This window comes from Eretmochelys imbricata, chromosome 10, assembly GCF_965152235.1.
Source record: "Eretmochelys imbricata isolate rEreImb1 chromosome 10, rEreImb1.hap1, whole genome shotgun sequence".
Lineage (NCBI taxonomy): Eukaryota > Metazoa > Chordata > Testudines > Cheloniidae > Eretmochelys > Eretmochelys imbricata.
This window is the reverse complement of record NC_135581.1, coordinates 30,967,300-30,990,445: the sequence shown is the minus strand read 5'-3', so window position 1 is coordinate 30,990,445 and position 23,146 is coordinate 30,967,300. Positions and strand designations below refer to the sequence as shown.

General features: G+C 47.7%; 1 protein-coding gene across 1 annotated transcript in view; it reads right to left on the bottom strand.

Moving 5' to 3' along the window:
* Positions 1-2,159: 2,159 nt before the first annotated feature.
* Positions 2,160-23,146, bottom strand: part of GSG1L (GSG1 like) — a 118,624-nt gene continuing 97,637 nt past the window's right edge. The window contains exon 6 of the mRNA XM_077828796.1: positions 2,160-2,589. Coding sequence (XP_077684922.1) covers positions 2,160-2,589 — 430 coding nt within the window. The remainder of the gene's footprint in view (positions 2,590-23,146) is intronic.

Sequence of the window (23,146 nt, the reverse complement as noted above, 5' to 3'; positions counted from 1 at the left end):
TAATCAAGTCACCCCTTAACTTTCTTTTTGTTAAGCTAAATAAATTGAGCTCCTTGGGTCTATAAGGCATGTTTTCTAATTCTTTAATCATTCTCGTGTCTCTTCTCTGCACCCTCTCCAATTTATCAACATCCTTTCTTCTTGAATTGTGGACACCAGAACTGGATGCAGTATTCCAGCAGCTACCACATGAGTCCCAAATATAGAGGTAAAATAACCTCTCTGCTCCTCCTGTCCGAGGATTGCATTAGTCCTTTTGACCACAGTGTTGCACCGGAAGCTCATGTTCAGCTAATTATCCACTATGACCCCCAAATCTTTTCCTGAGTCCTTGCTTCCCAGGATAGAGTTCCCCGTCCTGTAAGTATGGCCTACATTCTTTGTTCCTTGATAGATTCATTTACCTCTATTAAAACATATATTGTTTGCTTGCACCCAGCTTACCAAGCGATCCAGCTCACTCTGTATCAGTGACGTGTCCGCTTCATTATTTTCCACTCCCCAAATTTTTGTGTCAGCTGAAAACTTTATCAGTGATGATTTTGTGTTTTCTTCCAGGTCATGAACAGAAATGTAAAATAGCATAGGGCCAAGAACAGATCCCTGTAGGCCCCCAATAAGAACACACCTGTTCTACTATATTTACATTTTCAGACCGCTCAGTTTGCCAGCTTTTAATCCATTTAATACATGCCATGTTAAGATAGCAGTGGCAAGCTGGGTATCAGGATACTTGTCCCTGTGAGGGGAGTGTGGTTGAATGGGTGCAGCAGTGCGAATCAACAGTACAGCACAGCAAAAGTAGGGTGACTCTGAGAAGCAGGGTGACTAACCGGACTAACTTGGTTGGCTCTGCCATAGCTGGGCTATGGATTCTGTTCCCAGCTTTGCAAGAACTGGGACCTTCTGCAGCTTCTCAGTTACTTGATTTGTAAAGTTGAGGGGAATGATTCCTAGGGTAGGGATATGAGGCCTTGGTCAATAATGAGGGTTGGGAAGTACCAAGAAATAGTAGCAATAATTAGTAGAAAAGGTGAGAACAGAGCTCATAGTCTCCTGGGTGCTATGGTAATGGGTCTTTGGAGAGGGACATTCTCTCCAGAAACCATGCCAGTGCAACATGTGAAACAGCCCTTTCAGTTTACAGACTGTCCAGTGAAAATTGGGATGAATGACAACCCTACCCTGCTATGTATTTTGGAGGGCATGCCTACATATTTGGTGTCCTGGAAGTAGAATGGTATGAGTCCAGTAAATTGGGAGCAGAACGTCACACTAAATGTCATCTAGCCCTGAAATCTCATGCTCTCAGACAGCGGTGGCGGTAGTCATTGGGGGTCAGAAAGCACCTCAAACACGTTTGCGGTCATCTTTGACCTGGATACAGGGGTGATGGGTCTCCATATGAGTGGACTAGATGTCATGGATGATAGGTATAAGCAGCAGCAATTAAGGAAGGTGCTGGCCACAGAAAGGCCGTGGTGATAGGTAGAAAATGCATAGTTGTTAACTGTGGTGATCGACTGCCCTGTCAAACAGCTGATTGTTACATCTGAAATTGTGAACTTGCCATGGCCAGTTCCTTGCTGACCTACACACCTTTCACTGGATCCGCTGGGATCTTTTTATGGGGCTTACAGCTACCATTGTCACTGAGGTACCCCTGGCCCAACCCATGGCAAGAGTATAATTTTAGACTCCAGTGGCTGGTTAACTTGGTGTTTGATGTATTTTGAGACACAAAAGAGGCACAGTTTTCTAACAATTGATGCCATTTAATGAATGATGCACTATAGAAAATAGAAACTAGCTGGGTGCTGGGATCCAGATGAGAGCCGTGTTCCATGGAGCCATGAGAGGAGGCCCTTTCCCTCACACACAGTGCCTTCTTTGGCTTATTTTGGCAGCATTTGCTGCTGCTGGAACCAAAGGGAACATCAGTATGTCGAAAGAAGTTCTAAGGGGGCATTTTCTTTCAAATGTGAAGCTGCACAGAAAGTCTTCCTGGCCTGTCTCCTCAGGAGAGGATAGCGTGACAGACTCAGAGCTCACCAAGCATTTGCAGATAGAGGTAACCTACAATGTCACAATTCAGTGCTCTGAAATCTGTACAGAATGCAGGGTTCCTGGGCCTCTGTAGATGCTGGATTTGCTTGGTTTTATTGGACTTCTTTCTGGATTCTTTTCTGCACACGCTGTGTCTTTTCTCTCAGGGTTTGGCTGCTGATTCCAGGGAATAGGCTTTTCAGAATGTTACAGTACACCATGTACAGCTCCGGGTCTATCTTGGGCATGGGGGCTGAGTTCGAATTGCAGGCCTGTTCAGCGACAGAGTGCTGCAGCAAGTACACATCACTGAAGAGAGCAGTTAGGATTTTGTGTGCCGCTTTGTAAGGGTCATTTTCAAACTGCACCATTGCCTTAAGCTCAGTCAGGGTATAGCCATTGTAACGCTTGCTGTCTTCTGGGTGAGGCGGCTCAGGGTCACCAATATGTCTCACCTTCCACTTCAGGCATTTCAGTTCTTCTTTTACATTGTCCAGTTCTCTCTCCATGGCTTGGAATTCCTTCAGGGTTACAAATCTCCTGCTGAAAGAGATGTTAATAATAGATACAAGGTGGTAGTCAAAGGACAGTCAGTGTTCATTCAAAATTAGCTGCTGGGCGGAATTATCAGTACAGGGTCTGGGACTCTGCGCAGGGGCCAGCCCCAAATACCCTCAGTCTGGGGCCATTCAGAGCTGTAGCTAAATGCTTGAATTTTGTCATTAGCAGGGCTTGGGCACTGTCCTAGTGAGATTCTCTCCCACCCTCCAAAAGGTATGTCCTGAGGGAGCTATCCAGTAAGATCTGGGGGTCACCGCATAAGTGGGGCCGGGGTAGAAAGAACTTGGGAGGGTATGTTTGTGAGTGGAGGCGTGGTTGACATAAGGGGACATTCCATCATGAAGGCAGGGCATCCAGCACTATATGACAGCAACAGCCCTCGCAGCGCTTCGGAGGATTGCTCGCGTCCGGGCTGTGGCAGTGCAGACAGGGCGTGGGAGGGAACAGTGCATATTGGGGCTGGGAATACAGTCATGGGGGGCGTTTCCTACACAGGCAGAGCTGCATGTTGGGGCTGGGGCTAGGGCCTGAAGCCATGCACCCTGTGGTTGCTAACTGAGAAGCTGCATGCAGCTATGGGCAATCCACGCTGTGGCTAGGGTAGAACACAGAAGGACCGGGGATGTAGCCAGAATTGGGTCATTATGGCAGGCCAACTGCACATTCAGGCTATGGATGTACACACTATAGGCCAGACTCATTGTCGCCCTCTGGGCCCTTTGTATCAGCTACCTCGAACTGGAGAGCAAAGCTAGCCCACTGAGCAGTGTGCATTACATGTCCTCTGCTTGATCCCTAGAGGAGGTGAGTCTGTTAAAGCGGTCAGCTGGCAGGGTTGCCTCAAGCTGCAGCAATTCACATGTATAGCTTTGGAGATCCCTGGTTCCATCCTTGGTATGTGGGCCAACACAGTGCCTACCACATTAGCACAAAGACCCAAGTGGCAAATAGTCCTGGCACAGAGGGCACTGGGGGGTGGAAATCAAAGACTGGAGAAGACATGGCCAGGGCAGTTCTGCCCTCCTTGTTCACTGTAGTTGTGGGGGAAGAAATAAATTTTCCTATTGTAAAAATTTCCAGTGGTGCTTATCCCAAGGGTGGAGTTTTATAGCCCGGCCCAGACATCATCCTTAATAAGGAGCTTCTGCTTTGCTGGGTTTGGGGGAAAGTACCAAGGATACTGCCAGATCACTTCTGGGCAAACACACTGAGCTAAGTTTCTGATAGTGCTCAGTGGGGTCCTGCCCTCTTTGTGACAGCATTGCACATGCTGAGAGGGGGCTCGGGCTGGCATGACTTGGAGGAAGAGCATCATCAAGTATTTCCTGAATGCCGCAACAGGAGAAAATCTGAAAGCCTGGGGTGCAAAGAAAGGGACGGTGCTGTGATTTTAAGGCCTTCACTATTTGGCTGCATTCTGCAAATTCTTTGTTTTTAGCATTTAAACAAATTAAGGGCCAGCTCCCAAGGGAAGTATCTGCCATTTGCTCTTGAGTAGGGGTCTCTGTGCTGGCCTGACCAATTTGGAGGATGGTCGGGCTGGCATGGTGCTAGTGGGAAGTCTCTCAGCTGTCAATCAGATTGGGATAACCCCACCGCTCACTGATGTCACTCCCCCATCACGACGCTACCGACCATGTTTGGAGCCATAGTCCACCTCCAGCAGGATGGGTGGCTGTAGTGCAGCCAAAGGGGCCTTCTGCTAAAAGGATCTAGCTAGACCCGTTGGGCACAGAACCCAGCTGGGCCACCTAGGGTCAGGCTCCTTGCCCTCTGAATGCTGGGTCAGGAATTGGCTCTACATTTCTATTTTTTCCCAGTGCAGATGCAGCCAAACCAATACAAAGGGACTGATAGGAGATTATGCAGTCACACTTGGGAAACAGCAGAGTTGGGAATGAGACTTTTCCCAGCCCCGATCACCTCACAGGTATGATCTACAAAGCCTTTTGGAAAATCTGTAGGAAAGCTCTATTGGAGTTTAGAGCATTGGTCGGGAGCTTCTATTTCATGGCTGGATATCTGCATACCTGAACGATTTGTACTGAAAACTTGGGGGGTTTTTGTGTGTGTGTGTGTGTTTCAAATAATGTGAGCTGGCTGGAGCATAGAATGGGCATGGGAGGAGTTAAAATACAATTAAAAATAAACCCCGTGGACATTAAAATGTGGATATTAATATTCACCAACTTTCTTATCTTTCACAAAAATTCGTTGGAAATTAACTGTCAAAAAACTACATTAATGAAATGTGATCATTGCACACTTAAAAATTGCAGTCAGGAAATGCCCAGATTAAAATTCCAGTAGCAATGTTACCTTAGCTATGGTGCACAAACAGATAGGTAGTGTTTTAGCCTTCTGCTTTTCTGGGGAAAGATGCAGCTTTGGCATGAAGAACCACATTTTCAGAAGCACACAGCATGTTGTGTGTATCTTGGGTGATGAGTTCTTGAGAATCTGGCCATTAGTGTCATGCTGGGCTCTGAGGGGAGCTAAGCATTTGATAACCTGACTCCAGTTGCAGGTGCTGAGCACCTGAAAATCGGGTCCTGGCTCTTTGGCAAATCTGGCCCTTGGTAACACCACTGCTTAGGAGAGGAGCTGTGCTGCGGTCAGCATGGCGTAGGGAATGATTTCCCCATGACAATGCACTAGAACTCCTCCCATTGACTTCAGTGGGGTTTGGAGCAGGAGCTAAGTTTGCCACAGCTTCCTTAAAGCAGCCTGATCTTGCAAATAATTAGCATGTAAGAAACTTTAGCTATGTGAATAAAGTTTCTCCTGTATTTGCAGGATCAGGGCCTATGTTACACCACAAAACATGCAGCATGACTGTGTTATCGCTGCTGCTCACTAAATGTCCTTGGCTGAGAAATCAAGAGCAACCACTGCCCAGCGTATGTAACCAGATAGCTAGAATTGTGTGTGTGTGAGAAACAGCCACCTGTCCTATGGCAGTGATGAGTCCAAAGGTAAATTCTCTGAGTCCTGAGGCCCAGACCAGGGAAATAGCTCTCTGCCCTGAGGGAACCTGAGGCAATGTTGAGCAAAGTGATGCCATTGTTTCCAGCTGAGCCCTTGCGGAGCACTGCCAAATCTATGACACCTACCCAAGGGTGGGAAATGCCCAAATAAAGTGCATGCGAGATGACAGAAGTAACTACAGCAGGAAGATGGGGCAACTTCTTCCTCCAGGTTATGGCTGCCTGATGGGCTGTGAAAATGTAAAGGACCCTGAGTGGGGTAGAGTGGGGGGAAGAACTGCTGCTCACCTTGTCTCAGTGTGTAGGGAACCAAAGGCCAACACAGTGGGGATGAGAGAGGGGGGTTAATACTCTCCCTTCTCCCCCCAGAGAAGCTGGGGTTAGGTCACAGTGGTCCCCAGGCCCCAACCTCTGAGGGGGTGGGACACAGAAAAGGAACTGGACTGTGGGGAAGAATGTTTACGATCTGAGTTGTTGAAATTTGAAAAGATAAAAGGTATTGGCAGTGATGCCACCCAGGGAATAAACCTGTGGGTTCCCTTAGGATGCCACTTGTGTGCCCTCATTATACCAACTTCTTTATGGGGCAGATGTGACAGATATGGCAGCTCCATGCAGTATCTTTGGGGACCATTGTATTACATTTGTGATACTTTATATAGGATTGTGTTCTACTGCATGGCGGAGGGTTACCATAGCTCCTCCAGGAACTAAAAACAGTGGGGAGTGACCAAGGTGAGTAAACTCCAAAGACACCACCCCCAGGGGTGGCTTGCATTCACTGGGCCAAACTGGGTTTTCTGGAGACTAGCTATACCAAAGTTTTTGGTGTCAAAAGCTCACAACCTTCCTCTTGATTCAGTAAATAGACGGGCCCCTTGGTCCCAGGGTGGTCCCAAGTGTTGTGGAAGGATTGGAAAGACCTTGGCATACCAGACTGCCCATGTGGATAGTGGATGATTCCTGGTATTTGTAGTGAGCATTAAAATCCTTGTATTGTTTTTGGCATGTTTTCTCTGTGATGCTCGTATCCTTATAATAAATGTGCTTCCTTTGGTAGAGTCATGTGGTCACTTGTACCCACTGGCACACACAGGCCATAGCCCTTGGAGAGAAAGCACAGTACAGGCGCTGGCCATTAGGCAGCCTGGCTGGCTGGGGATATCTCAGTGTATGACAGGGAGCTGAGCAGCTTTCAACCCCCAGTCAGAAGGGAGTGGGACATGGGTCCCTGCTCAGACACAGGAGCTGTCTGGAAGCCTGAGACCTGACTGGGCAGTCCTGGAGTGGGCCACGAAGAGGGGGTACAGGTGCAATTACCCTGAAACTGTAACATCCATGACTCGTAAAGTGTGGCCTTTTCAGTGATTGGAGCGCTGCAGTGTTTGCAGTTTAAATACAATATAAGCAAATATTTATACTCACAGACAAACTGCTCACGGCACTTAGGAGGAGGAAGCCCAACAGGTGTGCAGCCTTGACCCCAAATTAAAATACCAACCCACAGTGAGTGCAACTTCCCAGCGCTGCACTCAGGAACCGTCCTACCCACTTGTGTGTAATGAAGCCATCCCAAGCACAGTATAGAAAATAGCTCACCTGTGGGTCTGGCTGCTGCTTGATTACAAACTGATTTATTGAACCAAATACCAGCTTGGCTCCCAACTGTCAGTGTAACAAGGGACCATGAATATCTCTGGTACGCCATGTTTACATCATTCACTGGTATAACTCTGTGTGCTAACTGCTTACTCAGTTATTTTTAAAAAAGAATAAACAAATGAATTAGTGACCTCCACGCTGGAACCCCAGTGCCTGTCTGATCTAAACACGTTACCCGGATGCATACCTTTTGCAAAGGGGATCTTCATGAGACGGTTCAAGACGCCTTCCTGGAGGTGTGGACCCAGAATTGGAGTAGCCAGCAGATTGCGAGCTATCACTGGGGTTCGCTGTCACTTTAGGCCTTGTGCTTTTCCTGCTTGGAATCACTGTGTGGTCTGATGGTGAGGCTTGTAGAGTTTGTGCTGTGTGAGGACAACAGGAATATGAGAAGGTCAGATTGAGTTCTGCCTGGGATTCTGGGTCTTGCTGTGGATTGGCTGAGCTGGATGTTAGATTAGGTCTGAGGCTGGCAGAATGAGATGATGTATTTGGTCTTGGATTGGTTGGACTGGAACCTGATGTTGCTAGTTTTGGATTCATTTGCTCCAATGTTCTAGGTCTTGATGCTACTCTTGGGGCCAATTGAGTGATGTGAACAGCTTCCAGCATGGTTGGGTTCTGCCCCATGGAGGTCTGGCTGACAGGCTCTGATGAAAGCGAGGCATTGGTTGATGTATCGCTGGAGGAGCTCGATGTAGAACATGGGGGTGTTTTCTGAGCATTGTGGCCACTCCTGGTCCTTCTCACTTTAGTAACGTTTAGAGCTGAGTGTTGCGCTGCCCTGAAAAAGACAAGCAAACAAATATTCACTCCCCACTCCGGGCCTGTGCTAAGAGCTGATATGTCAATACAAGACCCATCGCCCATGAGTATTACACCCATGAGTCACCTATCTCTTTTGTGCCATATTCCCCCCAGTTGGTCTCCAAGGAAGAAGCAGTTTTACAAAAAAGCAGCCACTATGAGAATCATACCCAGCATATCAACATTTCCCATCTTCTCAATGACTTAATATATGGAGACCTTTGTTGGGGAATCCAGAAGCCGGGCAGCAGTGGGGGATACCAAATAAACACTGACTAATGCTCCAGTGATGGCATATGGATGGACAGCTGAATGGAAGGGAGACTGGCTGAAATGCAGTTCTCCCCCATGCCTAAAGAAGTCACTCCTGCTCACTCCTGTAAAAGGCAGAGCCTCCCTCCTCGTCGCAAACAATGGACTCAGTGGGGTACCATAACAGGTGAGTCCTGGCATAACGCTATTGTGGGAATTCTGGCCGCAAGCAGCTCCACAAGCCCCTATCCCAGCTGGTGTCAGAGTTAGACTGGCCTGGGGGACTTTGTTGTCCTGGTAGACCTTGCAGATGACAGTTCTAGTTCATTGGCTTGGGTTGTCATGGACCCCCTGGTGGTCTCTGGCTCCACTTATACAAGGTATGCAATACCGGGTCTGGGCTGTGGCATAGTCGGGTATTGTGAACATGCCACTGTTGTGGTCAAATAATCACCTCTAAGGCGAGATCTGGCCTTGTCCCCATTCCTGGCAGGGCAAGGACCTGTGACATTCCCTGCTCAGAGACCAGGGCTCCTGCTGGGGGAAAATACTTTCGTTCCTGTAGGCCAGCGTGGACAGCCTGGTGCAGCATTGTGATGTCATCCTTGACTATTTATGCCCTGACCCTTGGCTGTTTCTCAGCAGTGTCCTTGCACTTCATCATGGTTCCCAGATGCAGTGGCAGGGGAGGCGTCTGGCAAGCTAGTGGTGGAGGGGCTGCACTGAGTCAAGTCACCAGTACCGCGGCAGGTTCATGCAAGCCCCTGCTATTGCTCAACTAAGGAAGGGGAGGTCTTTCCTTCTTTTCCTCAGCCACAGGAAGTACAGAGTCCTGCCCAGTGTAACTGTTCCGGGCACTGGGACAGCTGACTGCCACAGGCTGCTTTCCCCAGGCTGCACAGACAAATCTCACTGAATGATGTGCTCCACAAATAATTTTCTCTCGGGCCCCTGAGAAGCAGGAGGGAGCATTAAGTACTGCCGCCCTGGCTGAGCTATATTCGGTCTCTCAAGACTCTGATGCGCGGGGGGAAGGCAGAGACATTTGCGATTTGGCTCCTTTGTGCTGTACCAGTGGTTCAGGGAACCAGAATCTAGCTGTAACTGCACATCTTAGAACCCCCCAGCCCAGCATGTCCAGGGAGGAGGGGTGGTGTTGGGGGCAGGGGAGGAGGTGGAGCAAAATGCAGCCCTACTGTGCTAATTCTCAGCTGTTCTATGGTCCCTGAGTAAGTTAGAGCAGCTCCTGGACAGACAGGGCCAGAGCAACTGCGGTTTCAGACCCAGGGAGCCAAATACAGCTGCCTGATATCTTCCCACCCTTCCACTCCCTTGTGCATTAAGTGCAGGAGAGAATCTAGCCTCAGGTTCCTAAGGCCACTGTCATACTGTCTGGAATGGCTCACAACCCTGAGTGCCAACCTCAGGGCAGACTGTCAAAAATAGGGCAGAGACCCCAAGCTGGTGTGTTCTATAGATAAATTTCACCAACCCAGTAACAAATGTGAACTCTTGGATCACTGTAACAGTCTTACCATGGAGTCACAGACAGTCCTCTTGGGCTCTGCAGTTCAGCCTGCCACCCAGGCAAGCAGGATTATGTGATAAGTGGTCAGTTCCACCAAAGATCACACAATATTCAGGTTACTCCCAGTCCTAAAAGACCCGTCACTTACCCCAGGTCAATTTGTCCCTTAAATCTCACACCAAACACAATGCTCATAGCCAATCCTATAGTAAACTAACTAAGAATTTATTAACTAGGTAAAAAAAGGAGAGAGTTATTTACGGGTTAAAGCAGGCAACAGATAAGCACAAATGAGTTTCAGTTTCTGATTCAAAAGGTGACAGAGTTGTAATAATCTGTCACTTCAGAATGTCATTCAGGGCTAAGCATGCCAGGTAGCATGGGGATCTCTTTGCTTATGTTTAGGAATCTTTGCCCCTCAGAGTCCAGACTGCATAAAAGTTTCTCCTTGTCAGGGATTTTTATCCTCTCCACTCGGGAGTCCAAATTGATGGGATGAGTTCATGTGCAGGTCTCTCCTTTCTGGAGGGAGTTAGGAATGCAATCAATGGGGCCTCTCTCCTTTGAGGCTACACAATACCTCATTTGCCTTCAATGGTCCATCTTGTAACTTTATCTTAACCAATGCATCTTTTCCTGTTTTTGGTGAGTTACACAATTACAGAGGTTTACAAAGCAAATACTCAATACAACTTTACACCATGGGCTGTAGAGGTTATAAGTGAGATCAATATAAAGCCTAAACACTAGACACATTCTTTTCAGCAAAACATCTAATCTCTATTATGATGATGCTAACACACAGGGAAGCAAGACTGGTTTCCAGCTATGCATTTGTAAGTGTTCAGTGAGCCCTGGGGCCTTGGCATGAACTGATACCTGGTCTGCCAGCATCACAGCCACGATCCAGCAAAGCACTTGAGCATGTGCTTCATACCCCTCAATTTCAACAGGACTATGCACATTCTTGGGGGCCTTGCTGGACCAGGGCCTAATCTCCGAGTTTAAAATAAACAAATCTTTTGTACTGGCTTAATACAGCTGAGATACCTGACAGAAGGGTGCTCTCATGGACATGGCACACCCAGCTTAGCTCTTTAGAAAGGAAACACAATAGGGGTCCCTGTGAAAGAAAAGAAAAGTGGAGAAACTAGAACATGCCATCTAGGGCAGAGCAGAGTGCCTCAGAAAAGTCCCATCATCCTGAGCTGTGACTCAGCAGGGCCAGGGAGGGAATCCTACTTGGACTGCCTGCTTCTTGGAAGGGAGGGATGTCACTGTGCAGGCGCAGCCAGGAGCTTTGTCCAAGTGGAGATGGGTTGGCTGTAGGCCACCTGAGTCCCATGGGAAGGGAGCAATGTCACTTCACACAAGGACGGGAGCTCGGCCCGGAACCAACCCAATATCCCAGATCCACTTGGCCGGACAGTTACAGGGAGAGGGAGAGCCCTTAGTGTCCACGGAGGAGTGGGCAGGTGGTGGCCCTGGCAGAGTGAGTGCATAGTGCCCTTGGTGGCCTGGGTGTGGTGGGAGCCCAGTGTCTTGTATGTGGGTGGGTACTCAGTGCCCTTGGTGCCCCAGATGGGGCAGGGTGGGTACTCAGTGCCCTTGCTGCCCTGGGTGGGGCAGGGGGGTAGTCAGTGCCCTTGGTGTCCCATGCAACTTGTGGCTCAGGGTTGCACATTGTTTTCTGTAGCTGGAAGGAGCCAGCCAAATGCAACCTGAACCTGGGGCGTGGCAGCAGCCAAGCCACCTCCGCCCTGGAGAGTCCTGGTCTGTCCAGGGAGCATGAACTGCCAGCCAGCACAGCAGAGCCCAGGACTCAGGACTCCACGATTGCACTGTATGCAGCACTGCAACCTGTGGGGGTGGGAGAACATACCCTACTTGGGACTGAGAGACTAGGGCTGGTGGGGTTTTTAGTGGCTTTAGAGAGCATTAACCTGTATATTTAGGTGCTGGGCACATTGTACCTTTGCCGGGGGGACCCTCCTTTGAATCATCCTCCATACCGATAGAGGCTTGTCTCGGCACAGATAAAAGTGTTCTCTTATTGTTAACTGCAGCTTTTATTTCTGGGGTTAACTCCTGCTTCCCCAAGAGGGGTTGGGGTATAGTGGGAAATCCAGGGCATGTGGCTTTGGATCTGGGAACCACTGAACCAACTGCGGGGCCCTCCCACCCCATGCAGACATCGCCAGCCTAAAGTCATTGCTAAAATATTCCTTACCGCAATGACAAAATGATCATCTTCCCTGCTCTACTCCCCTCTTGTGAATACTCTACAGTTTTATATGATCATAAACCTTAAACAGTTTCTGATTGTTTTCCTCTACTAACAGCAATCTGAAACAGAAGGCAAAAGCTTCCACTAAAAGAGGCAAGCTGCAAAAATTCCTCTTCTTTTTCCATTACATGTACAATTCTACACCTCACAAACAACTACTTTAAAAGGCTTCAAAAACCCAGTGTAGGAGTCATATTTGAAATCCATGGCAGTACACGGTTTTCTTCTGTACAGCCTGGTTTAAGCAACTGTGGTAGTGGATGAGGATAAACCCTGCAACTTGCCCATTTCCCCATGATATAGTCTGCTGGGCCTAATTTGACATTTATGATAAAGCATCACTAGTAAATGGTGCCATCATTTCAAAATTTCTCTGAGGACAACACAATAGACTATTAAATCCAGCCTTGAATTTTGTGTTTAGGGCTCTCTGATAGAGTTTAAGGATCAATTTTAGAATAAATATCTAGGGACATAAAGCATTTAAGAAAGCATTTATATGGAAGCTCAAAAAAATCTGTTGCCCTTAAAGGAGACTGCATTTTTTCTATACACCTAATCCACTGTTCATCTTCTAGAGGGGCTTAGAAATCCACCTCCTATCATCTCTTAACTGGAATTAAGACCCTTCGATTTTCTTTGATTGAAAACACATCTATAGCAGAAATGCAATATGAGAAATGGCAACTGTGACAGGAGTAAGGATTCCCGAGGAGACTGCAAATCTCCGTCATCAGTGTAGTCCTTGCTCCTGAGTTCAGAAGTGCTGAGGAGTCCTGGCTTCAGTTCTAGTCAATGGAGCTGTGGTTGCTCAGCACTTCTGAACATCCTGCCCTTTATGTTTCGATCTCTAGGGTGAGATATTCAAGGGCCAGGCACCCACAACTCCCAGAAAAGGCAGTGGATGCAGCAGGGGCTCAGCACCTCAGGAAACCAGGCCCAAGCGGTCTTGTAAAAGATACAAGTTGAGTCAGTCCATTTCTGGATTTATAAGGTCAGACCCTACCCATGTACCTGGTTCTGTGCTATCCAACATGCCCTTTGCCAAGCAAATCGGCACACGGCTGTTGTCCAGGGCCATGGGGAGGGGCACCCTAACTAAACACTGCTCAGAGAAAGGAGAGGATGGCCGGTCCCAAGGCCACAACAGATCGGAATAAAACCTTAACCCGTCATGTAGCTATTCATGGCTTCCAAGGCCAGAAGGGACCACTGCGATCATCTAGCCTGACCTCTTGCATAAGGCAGGCCAGAGAGCTGCCCCACAATCACCCCTAGAGCAGCTCGATCAGAAAACATCCAATCCTGAGTTAAAATATTGATATTACCAGAACCATATTGTTTTGGGATTCATCCTGCCTGCCCAGGGGACAGCAGGGCATGTGTCCAGGACCCTGCCCACCCCCACCCCCACCCCACGATGTGAACTACCCAGGGGTAGAGTCTGTGCGTTCTGCTCCCCTAGCCACAGTGGAGCAGCATCAGCAGAAGGAGCTCTGGGAGGGGGTGCACTTAAAGATCCAGGCTGGACTTTTCATAGGAGACAAAGGGACTTCAGGCACGCAAACCCCATTGGTATAGGATGGGAGCTGGGCACCTAACTCCCCAGGACATCTGAAACCCCCAGCCCTGCCCATCCAGAATGCCCAATAGCTCAGTTGTTAAGGCTGTCTCCTGGCATAGAGGAGACTGCGGTTCAGATCACTGCTCCACATCAGCAGAGTGGGGATTTGAACTTGGCTCTCCCATGTGAGCACTCTAACTGCTGGGCTATTGGGTAAGGGCAATGGGGGGCATCACCTGAGAAAGGGCTGGCCTGGCTTAGGCATCCCACTCCAAGACAGGGGTCATGGCTGAGACTGCTGAGTGGAGAGAGGTGCCTCCCTCCAGCCTGGATCCAGGCATCTAATTCCCTTTGAGGCCCTGCTCCCTCAGCATTTCCTCCGGGCTAGTGTAGGACACTCCCCGCTCAGCGAGCTGGTTCTGGTGACTCCCTTTTTTAGGCGCCTAACTCTCCCCAGGCATTGTCCAGGGAGCCCAGGTGTCTAACTTGGGCCTGTGGATTCTACTAGCTGGTAGGGTACCTAAAAGTTAAGCTGAGCATTGAAACACCTGGAGTCCTTGTTTTCTAGCCAGCCCTCTTGACCGTGCATCCCTCCAGATACACTTCATTTGGGCTGTGCAGGTGCAGGATGACAAAGAGCTGGATACCAGCTGTTCGCCATGTCATTACCCTGGCTCTCCCTGCCACTGTCCACATAGGTGTTCCATTGGGAGTGTAGGCTGATTCCACCAGCATTGCCTTGTGCAGATTTCCCTTGGTGATTGCTGCCGCACACACACCGGACACTCGGTGAACAGCAGCGAGTTCAGGGGAGAGAAGAACCAGTAATGAGGGGTGCCTGGCCATGAGTCACAGGGGGTGCCTTTGTGTGCCGTTGGCCATTCACCCGATCTGACACATTTTTTTATATTTAACACTATTTTAAATGCTACATTTATAACCTATTGTTTAAAATTAATTTACCTTTTCTCGCTGCTTTTAAATTAAGACTAAAACACATTTGTATCAAAGCGGGGGAAAGGGGGGGCAAAAAAACTTTGTCACTACCACTTTTCACAGCAGACTTAGTGCCCCATTGCCACCCTTACTTCTGTGCTGCTGCCGGTGGCAAGCGCTGCCTTCAAAGCTGGGCAGCTGGAGCAGTGTGGAACTGCAGAAGGAAGGGCAGCAATGCCATACTATGCCACCCTTACTTCTGCAGAATGTTTGACCTTTGCACTGGGAGGGGTAGCTCCCGGGGGGGCTAAGGCAAAATTTGGGGTTGCTATAGCCTCCACAAGCCCCCATCCCAGTGCCCTCCTGCCTGTGCATCTGGCTGTTAAATTATCAATTCCTTTTTTTTGCTGAACTCAGTGTTCTGATTGGTCTGCGATTTAATGCAACTCTTCAGCTGCTGAACAATCAAGCCCTCTAATGTTGTCTCAGTCCTAGGGCCGGCCTTAGGGAAAATGCTGCTCGGGATGAACTTCTATTTTGGCACTCTTTCTTTGGAGGTGGAGTTGGGGGTGGAGTTGGGCACATCTCCCTGTACCGCCTTAGGCTCCCTCCTGCCCCCATATCCTCCTCCCCCCTCAGTCTCCCTCTTGCTCCCCACAACCTCTGTATCCTTCAGCCTCCCTCCTGCCCCTACATCCCCCTGCACTCCCTTAGTCACTCCGCTCTCCCCACATCTCCTGCACCCCCCTCAGCCTCCTTTCTTGCCCCACACTCCTGTCTCCTCATAGTTTCCTGTCCAGCCCTCAAGCTGTAGAACACAGTGACAGCCATCTTTCCTGACTACGGCCTGGCTTCAGTCTCATTGAAAACCATGAGCATTGGTGTCCACCTCTATTATTACAACATTTTGTAACCCACTAGCCCCCTCTTTTTGACCTATGACTGCAGGCCACTGTGCCTTGAATGGTCCTTTAGCACAGCAGTTCTCAAGCTGGGGTCCATGTACAGCACGGGGGCCTCAGAGACTGCACAGGGCAGGGGGGACCCCGCAAAATATTACAAAAAGGTTTTAAAAATCTCACCTCATGTCTGCATTGCCTAACTATTAAAAGCAGCAGATCTACTGTTGCTGTTTACACAACATATTCTGTGGTGCATGAACAGCGCCAAAATACATTACATAAGCATCAACATAAAAAATCGAAAGCAGAAATGACTGAGATGTCTTTGGCGGGTGGAAGTGGAATATATTTTTACAGTGTGTGAGCAAATTACATTGAGTTTTTAAAATGTCCTCATACTAGTATTGCTAGTTGTGCTGAAGCCATGGATAATGCACAGTCAAGTAGTAAGAAACAAATTAAGAACAGAAAGTTTGACGAAAGTTATACTGATTTTGGTTTTATGGAATGTAGTGATGGGTGACTGCAATGCATTGTATGCTTACAAATCCTATAAAACGAAGCAATGAAACCTGCAAAGTTGAAATGACAGCGCACAACAAGGCACCTTCAATAGAAAGATAAATCCACAGACTTTTTTCCAAAGAATACAATCAACAGAAAACTCAAATGACAAATGAAACATCGGTTCCAGAAAAGGCTCTGCAAGCATCTTTCTTAACAGCACTTCAGACTGCAAAGAGTAAAAATTCCCATAGCATTGGAGATGACCTGATTCTTTCAGCTGCTGTAGAAAAGAGCAACATGATGATAAGTGAAGATGCAGCAAAGAAATTTAAGGCCATTCCAACTTTCTAACAATATAGTTAGTAGGAATTGACGAGGTTTCAAATGATGTCAAATGACAGCTAACTGAAAGACTATGTACCTGTGAATAGTTTGCAATTCAGCTTGATGAGACAGCTGATGTTGGTACTGCAACACAGTTATTAGTTTTTGTTCATTATGTTTGGCTGGGGGACATTTTGGACATTTTTTGTCAGGAGTTACCAGAACGGACAACAGGTTAGGAAATATTCAAATTATTGGATAATTTCATTAAAGCTCAATTGCTGAATTGGGAGAAGTGCATTGCTGTTTGCAGAGACTGTGCTGCTGCTCTGACAGAAAATAGGAATAGTGTTGTAGAAAGAATACAAGCTGCAAACCCACAGGTAATCGTAACTCATTGTACGTTGCATCGCCAGGCCCTTGCATCAAAGAGAATGGAATCCAAAGTACACGATATGCTAAATGTAGCTGTGACAGTTGTGAATTTTATAAAGTCCTGGCCTTGGAATTCACGCCGTTTTTGCAAAGCTGTGTTTAGAAATTGGTGCAGGATATGACAAATTATTGTTTCATGCGGAAGGGTGTTTGCTATCTCGCAGCAGAATGTTGGAAAGAGTTTTTGAGCTTCACAAAGAGCTGCTGGGTTTGCTTTCTGGGCACAATCCCAAGATCGCTGCAAACTTTTCTGACCTGATATGGATTGTGACATTATTAACTGGTTGAATGCGCTGAACCCGTCCACACAAGGGGGCAATACAACCATACTTGAGGTGAGTGACAAGACTGCAGCATTTCGGAAGAAAGTAGAGATTTGGCAAACTAATGGAATCTCTGATGTGCTTTTGCTACTGACAGATTTTCTCGGTACTAGCAGCATGACAATTGACTGTGTGAGAGACAGGATCATTGCTCACCTTTCAACTTTGGCAGAGTACATCAGTGTTTACTTTAAAAATATAAACTGGAAGGAATATGATTGGGTTTGGGATCCGTTTTCAACTCTTACTATGTCATACTATGCTGTTTGAGTGGAAAAGCAGACTAGGAGCTGCTCGAACTCTCCTGTGACCGTACACTGAAAATTAAGTTTCAGGAACAGACTCGTTGCCACTTTTGGCCAAGTTTTGGCCAACAGTTGCTGCAGAGTACCCAATTTTAGTTACAGAAGCAATGGAAGTGTGACTACCTTTCCCAACAACATATATATGTGAAGCATCATTCTCTGCCATTACAGCTAGGAAGACAAAGTTCAGGTCCTGCCTGGAAGTGGAGAATGATTTACATGTTTGCTTGTCAACCATCACACCAAGGATAGACAGACTCTGCAGTAAGACGCAGGCACACCCATCTCACTGATGTCTGTAAGTACTCTTACACGTCTTTTCTTAAAGCTAACAATACATGTTTATATGAAGGACACATATACTTCTGTCAATCACTTTCTCTGTTGGGGATCTATGATTAACACTGCATTTGAAAAGGGGTCGGTCAACCAAAAAAACGATGCCTTAGAATATGTGCTAACTGCTTGTGCTAAACAAGCTCTTCTACCTGGCATTTTGCTATGATGCTGGGAGTACCTTTCCCAGCCCTGAAGAGGAGCTCTGTGGGGCTCAAAAGCTTGTCTCTCTCACCAACAGAGATTGGGCCAATAAAAGTTATTACCCCACACACCTTGATGCACCTTTATTATGGTCAGCCTCACTTCCCCGTGCAAAGGCTGTAGGAAATGGTCACCATTGTGACAGAAGGCCATGTTCAAATTCCTGTTGAAAGCAATGGGAGCTGACAGCCACTTCAAATAAAGAAATATTTACAAATTTGATGCCAGGAATCATGAGATTCCTTTAAAAGCCCCCAGCTAGGTAGGGTTGAGTTGCTGTGAGATTGGGGATGTGATGGGATGTCATTTGGGGGAATGTTCACATTTTTATTTCTGGGCTCTTGTTTATTTGAAATATTAACTGCAATGTCACATTAGTTGTGGTTTTTGCATTTCACATACAAAGGCTCACATTCCACTTTGCATGGGCAGCCTCAGCCTTCTACAGAAGCCAGGCCTGGGGAAGGTGAGCAGCATTTGGCCCTTCAGTGGGAAGGTCCATAAAACACAGAGAACATGCACAATGTTCAGCATGACATGCAAAAGTCAGACAAACATGCAGAATATTGTCTGGCAAGGTGGACACATACAGCAGCCTTCATGTAATGCTGGGTCATTCCTCTCCCCCTCCATGAATTCTTTAGTAAAGAACCTTAAAGATGGGTCTGTCCATTTCATGCATTATTATATTATGCTGAAAACATGGTCCCTACACACTTCCCCAATGCTCAGCTATTGAGTCACTAAATGATAGCTGTGGCATTCTCAATAGTTTGAGCCCTGTGCAGTTCCACACGTGGATCTGGACCCTGCAAGTCATTGCATCAGGTTCAGGAAGGAGCACAAACATATTCTATTCCAGCAAAAGCAGTAGCGGGAAGCGTGTTGGGTGTGAGTAAGGAGTGAGCTTGCCCAGTACTGCACGCTTAGCCTTACTCTGCAGGCACACATGCTCCCTTGCCCCTAAAACAGGAGGGTGGACCAGGTTTTGGCTGAGGAGACAGGAGCTTAATAGAGCCAGTTGCCATTTTTTGAATGAAACATTTTTTTAGTTGAAAAATGGCCTTTTTTTTCAGAAACAGATATTTTAAATAAAGGTTTTTGTTGGTTTACAATGCTCTGTTTTTTCAACAAAACTCCAAAATGAAAAACTTCCATTCCTTTGGCTTTTCAGATTTGGGTTTTTCTGTTTTACCTTTTTTCTGTCTTTTCTTCCATTCCTTTGCCCCTCCCCACCTTTCCAAGTAGCAAGTTGGAAAAAGGACAAATAAGAGGGAATGAGGGAACAATGTAGAACAAAAAACCAAACCAAACATTTCCAAATTGAAACAGTTTTAAATTGAAAATTTTAATGAACAATTTCAATCCATATTTTTAAATAAACCGGAACAGTCTCTGCAAAAGCTGTGGAACAAAAATGATTTGGAAATTGTCCAAATTTTTAAAGAAAGGCTTAAAACTGGATTCTTCTGAAAGTAAACTCTGGGCTCTGCGCCGTAATTCCCTCACACCACTGACCTGGCATAAGTGACTCAGCAGCCGCGTAGCTGCATTTGCTCACGTTTGGGAATGATCAGGTGCCTCTGTGTGCTGTTTGCTGGCTAGCCAAGACTTTGGGCATATGCAATACTTGGCCCATCAGACATAGCTTAAAGCAGCCAATCTGGTTCCAGTTTATGCAGTTGTGACCAATCAGAATTTGCAGTCAGCCTCACAGCACTTTGGCTGACTTTTGGCCCATGGAACCCCCACACTTGCAAAGTTGGGCAAGTCCACAATAGTTATTCTCAGGCTGAATTCCCCTAAAATGGGCCAGATCATGGCCCAGGCTATGTAGCTTCATGGGGCATACGGAGGAATCAAACACGCCTCCCCAGGCTTATGCGCTACTACAGCCATGGAGGGGCAAGTAGGAGATTCATAGGAGCTGCAACCATTTGGCGCCCAGTGCTTAAAGCCATGAACCAAGACCCTTGCACATCAGAATACACTGGGAGGCCAGCACTGGGAATAGCACTGCTGACACCTAAAAACATAGATCAAGGCTGCTTGTTACTGCTCTTGTCCCAGCATGGTACTGCCTTTTCAGAGGCATAATTTATTCCTTCCTGCGTAAGAACTGCTTTTTAATGCACGGTTCACCCTCTTAGGACACCAGTAGTTTAAGGTAGAATTAGCAAGCACCTACTCTCAGCCTGCCACAGCACCACAGTGGTTAGGAGTCCTCTAGACTCTGATGAGGTTTCGTTTATGAGGCCAGTTTTAAGTGTGTTAGCAGAATCATGAAGACTTTTCTGAGTGAAATTACCCACAAAAAGACCGAATCACACAATCAGTAGCACCTTTTATTTTAACACACACGTCACAATTTTACTGCACAACGAGAGAGATTTGGAAAAGGTGTTGGCCAGTGTCCAATTGGTTGTAACAAATTCATTGCACAGACACTAAGGCACAGAGCCGTCCCTAGGGTAGGGCGAATTGGGGCGACTGCCCCGGGCCCTGCTCTCTGGGGGGGCCTGCAGAAGGCAGGCGGGGAAGTGAGCCGGAAGGCGGGTGGGTGGGCGAGCGGGGTCAGGAGGCAAACGAGGAGGCAAGTGGCAGGCTGGCAGGAGGGTGGGGGGGATGAGGAGGAGCCCCCCTACGAGAACCTCCCCCTCCCCTCAGTGCCTCCTGCCCACCAGCGGGCCCCGCTGATCAGTGCTTCCCCCTTCCCTCTCAGGGCCTACCACTGATCACATGTTTTGCTCGTGGCATCAGGAGGCGCTGGGGGGGAGGGGAGAGGAGCAAGAGTGCAGCGCCCTCAGGGGAGGGGGCGGAACTGGGCGAGGAAGAAGGGGTGGGGGCGGGAAGAGGTGGGGAGGGGATGGGGCCTTGGGGGAAGGGGTGGAGCTGGGCCTGGGTGGAGCTAGGAGGGAGCCCCCTCCAGCAGATTAGAAACTCGGCGCCTATGTCCTGGGCCCCGCACTCCCTAGGGACAGCCCTGCTCAGGCAGTGATACATTTCACAGTAGGCGTCCTTGAACCCAGGACCCTCAGCCAGGTACGGTATAAATGTACAATCTTTAATTTGTACAGAACAAGAAGTCCCTGGTTTTAGATATCAGTGTACTACAAAGTAACAAATGCACTGTGTTCTTTCCCAGATGAACTGGAATTCTGAAACCAGCCCCCCAGGAATGCTTTTACTCGCTATTACACTTGGCTCTACCGAGACAATGGCTTTCCTGTGGACTAAACCAGTGTTCATTTGGTGATGGCGCCCTGACATCCATGCTTAGCCCTCCAGTCTGGTTTATAGCCTTCTGTTGGTCCACCTTACACTCTGCTGTCTGGCTGCTTTCTTCTGAGCTAACATTGCTCCGTTACGGGTCTAAGTCCTCTAGTTTGGTCTCTTCTGAACTGTTCCATCCTCTTGGCTGCCTGTGTTCCTGTCTAGTTATTTGGCCTTTTCCTCCAACTCCAAAGCATAGGTCCCTAGCACCTGAGCTAAAGGAGAATGTTTGTTACCTGGAGTAGAACTAGGGATTACACTTGTGGGTGACACCCCACCCCTATATTTGGGTAGCCTGACATTTCATCCAGAACAGTGCAATAATAACATGGATACAGCAGGTAGTAGGTTGTAACCTTCCATCACACCCTTGTCCTCTCCTGTTGGAAGGTTCTTGCTGTTTTCACCCTGATTGTAGTATCCCCTTCAGGATCCTGGGCTCTCAATAAGTTACTGAAGAAGAGCCAGATTCTTTCTTGAGTCAAGATCTGCCCAGCACATTTGTGGGGAGGCGCAGAACAGGAAGTGGGGAGGGTGCTGTCAGAGGGCAAGTTACTGCTTGTTGATTCTCTGTATGGTACTATCCCTGCCCCAGCTGCAGTTCAAGTTAGAGCAGCCACGAGGAAGTTCCAAGCTATGCCAGCTGGCAATTGGCCCCAAGACATCATCTGCCAGCTGGGAACAGTCAGAAGGCAGCATGCTCCGGCCATGCCACCTCCCCACCCCAACACCCCCTGACATGGCCTTTGATTCAGCAGCTCAATGGAATGGCAACAGCACTGACTGCTTGCTCTGCAGTCGCTGATAAAGTGCAGGTGGTGAATCTGCTAAGCAGAGCAGGGCACTGGATCTGCCCTGTGGCTGGTGTGGCTTCAGCCCTTCTCCCTAGACACGTGCAGGCCCTGGCTGCTCTTTGATGGGGCACTGACTGAGGGACATGTGGATCAGATGGAGAGTCACCTTTGGGACAGATTTCAGAGTAGCAGCTGTGTTAGTCTGTATCTGCAAAAAGAAAAGGAGTACTTGTGGCACCTTAGAGGCTAACAAATTTATCTGAGCATAAGCTTTCGTGAGCTACAGCTCACTTCATGCATCTGATGAAGTGAGCTGTAACTCACGAAAGCTTATGCTCAAATAAATTTGTTAGACTCTAAGGTGCCACAAGTACTCCTTTTCTCTTTGGGACAGAGACCATCTTTCTCTGTGCTTGCAGAGTGCCTGGTGCGGGGTGGGGGGAGGAGGGGTGCTGGTCCATAGTTGGGGTCCCTAGGTACTACCACAAAGAAATAATAATTAATGCAACCACTTTCCCTATTTGCTGTCTTGAACTGTCTGTCTGACTGGTGCCTCAAGAATTTAATAGTTATTTGTTTGCTTCATTTGATGCTAAAGAAATAATTTTTGCCCTGATGCACACAAAACCAGCACCAATACTGCACAGGCAAATAGAAAGCCAAGCAAAAAACAAGCACTAAAACCACAAAAACAAGCGAAAGAGCAGGCACGTGCAGCTAGATTTTCAAAAGAACGCATCACCTAACAGAGCTGACCCTGAGCTTTATTGAAAAGCTGGCCCAAAATCAGCTTGCGAAAGCATATGAAAGATCAAGAATGACTCACACTATGCTCGTCTGGCTAAAGCAGAGGATGGGGAGTCAGAAGATCAATGCTGATGCTCCAACTGACGTCACTTGTGACCTGGGAGAAATCACTGACCTGCTCGCCCTGTTTCCCTAGCTGTAAAATAGCGATAATGATACTTGGCTGCCTCACAGGGTTATGAGGCTTAAAGCTCACAATGGCTGACTTTCGTGGAGCTCTGCGTGTGACATTTAATGCAGATTATTTAATGGGATAGTTTGCGTATTTGCAACTAACTGGCATATAACAGCAAACTCTGGCTTTAA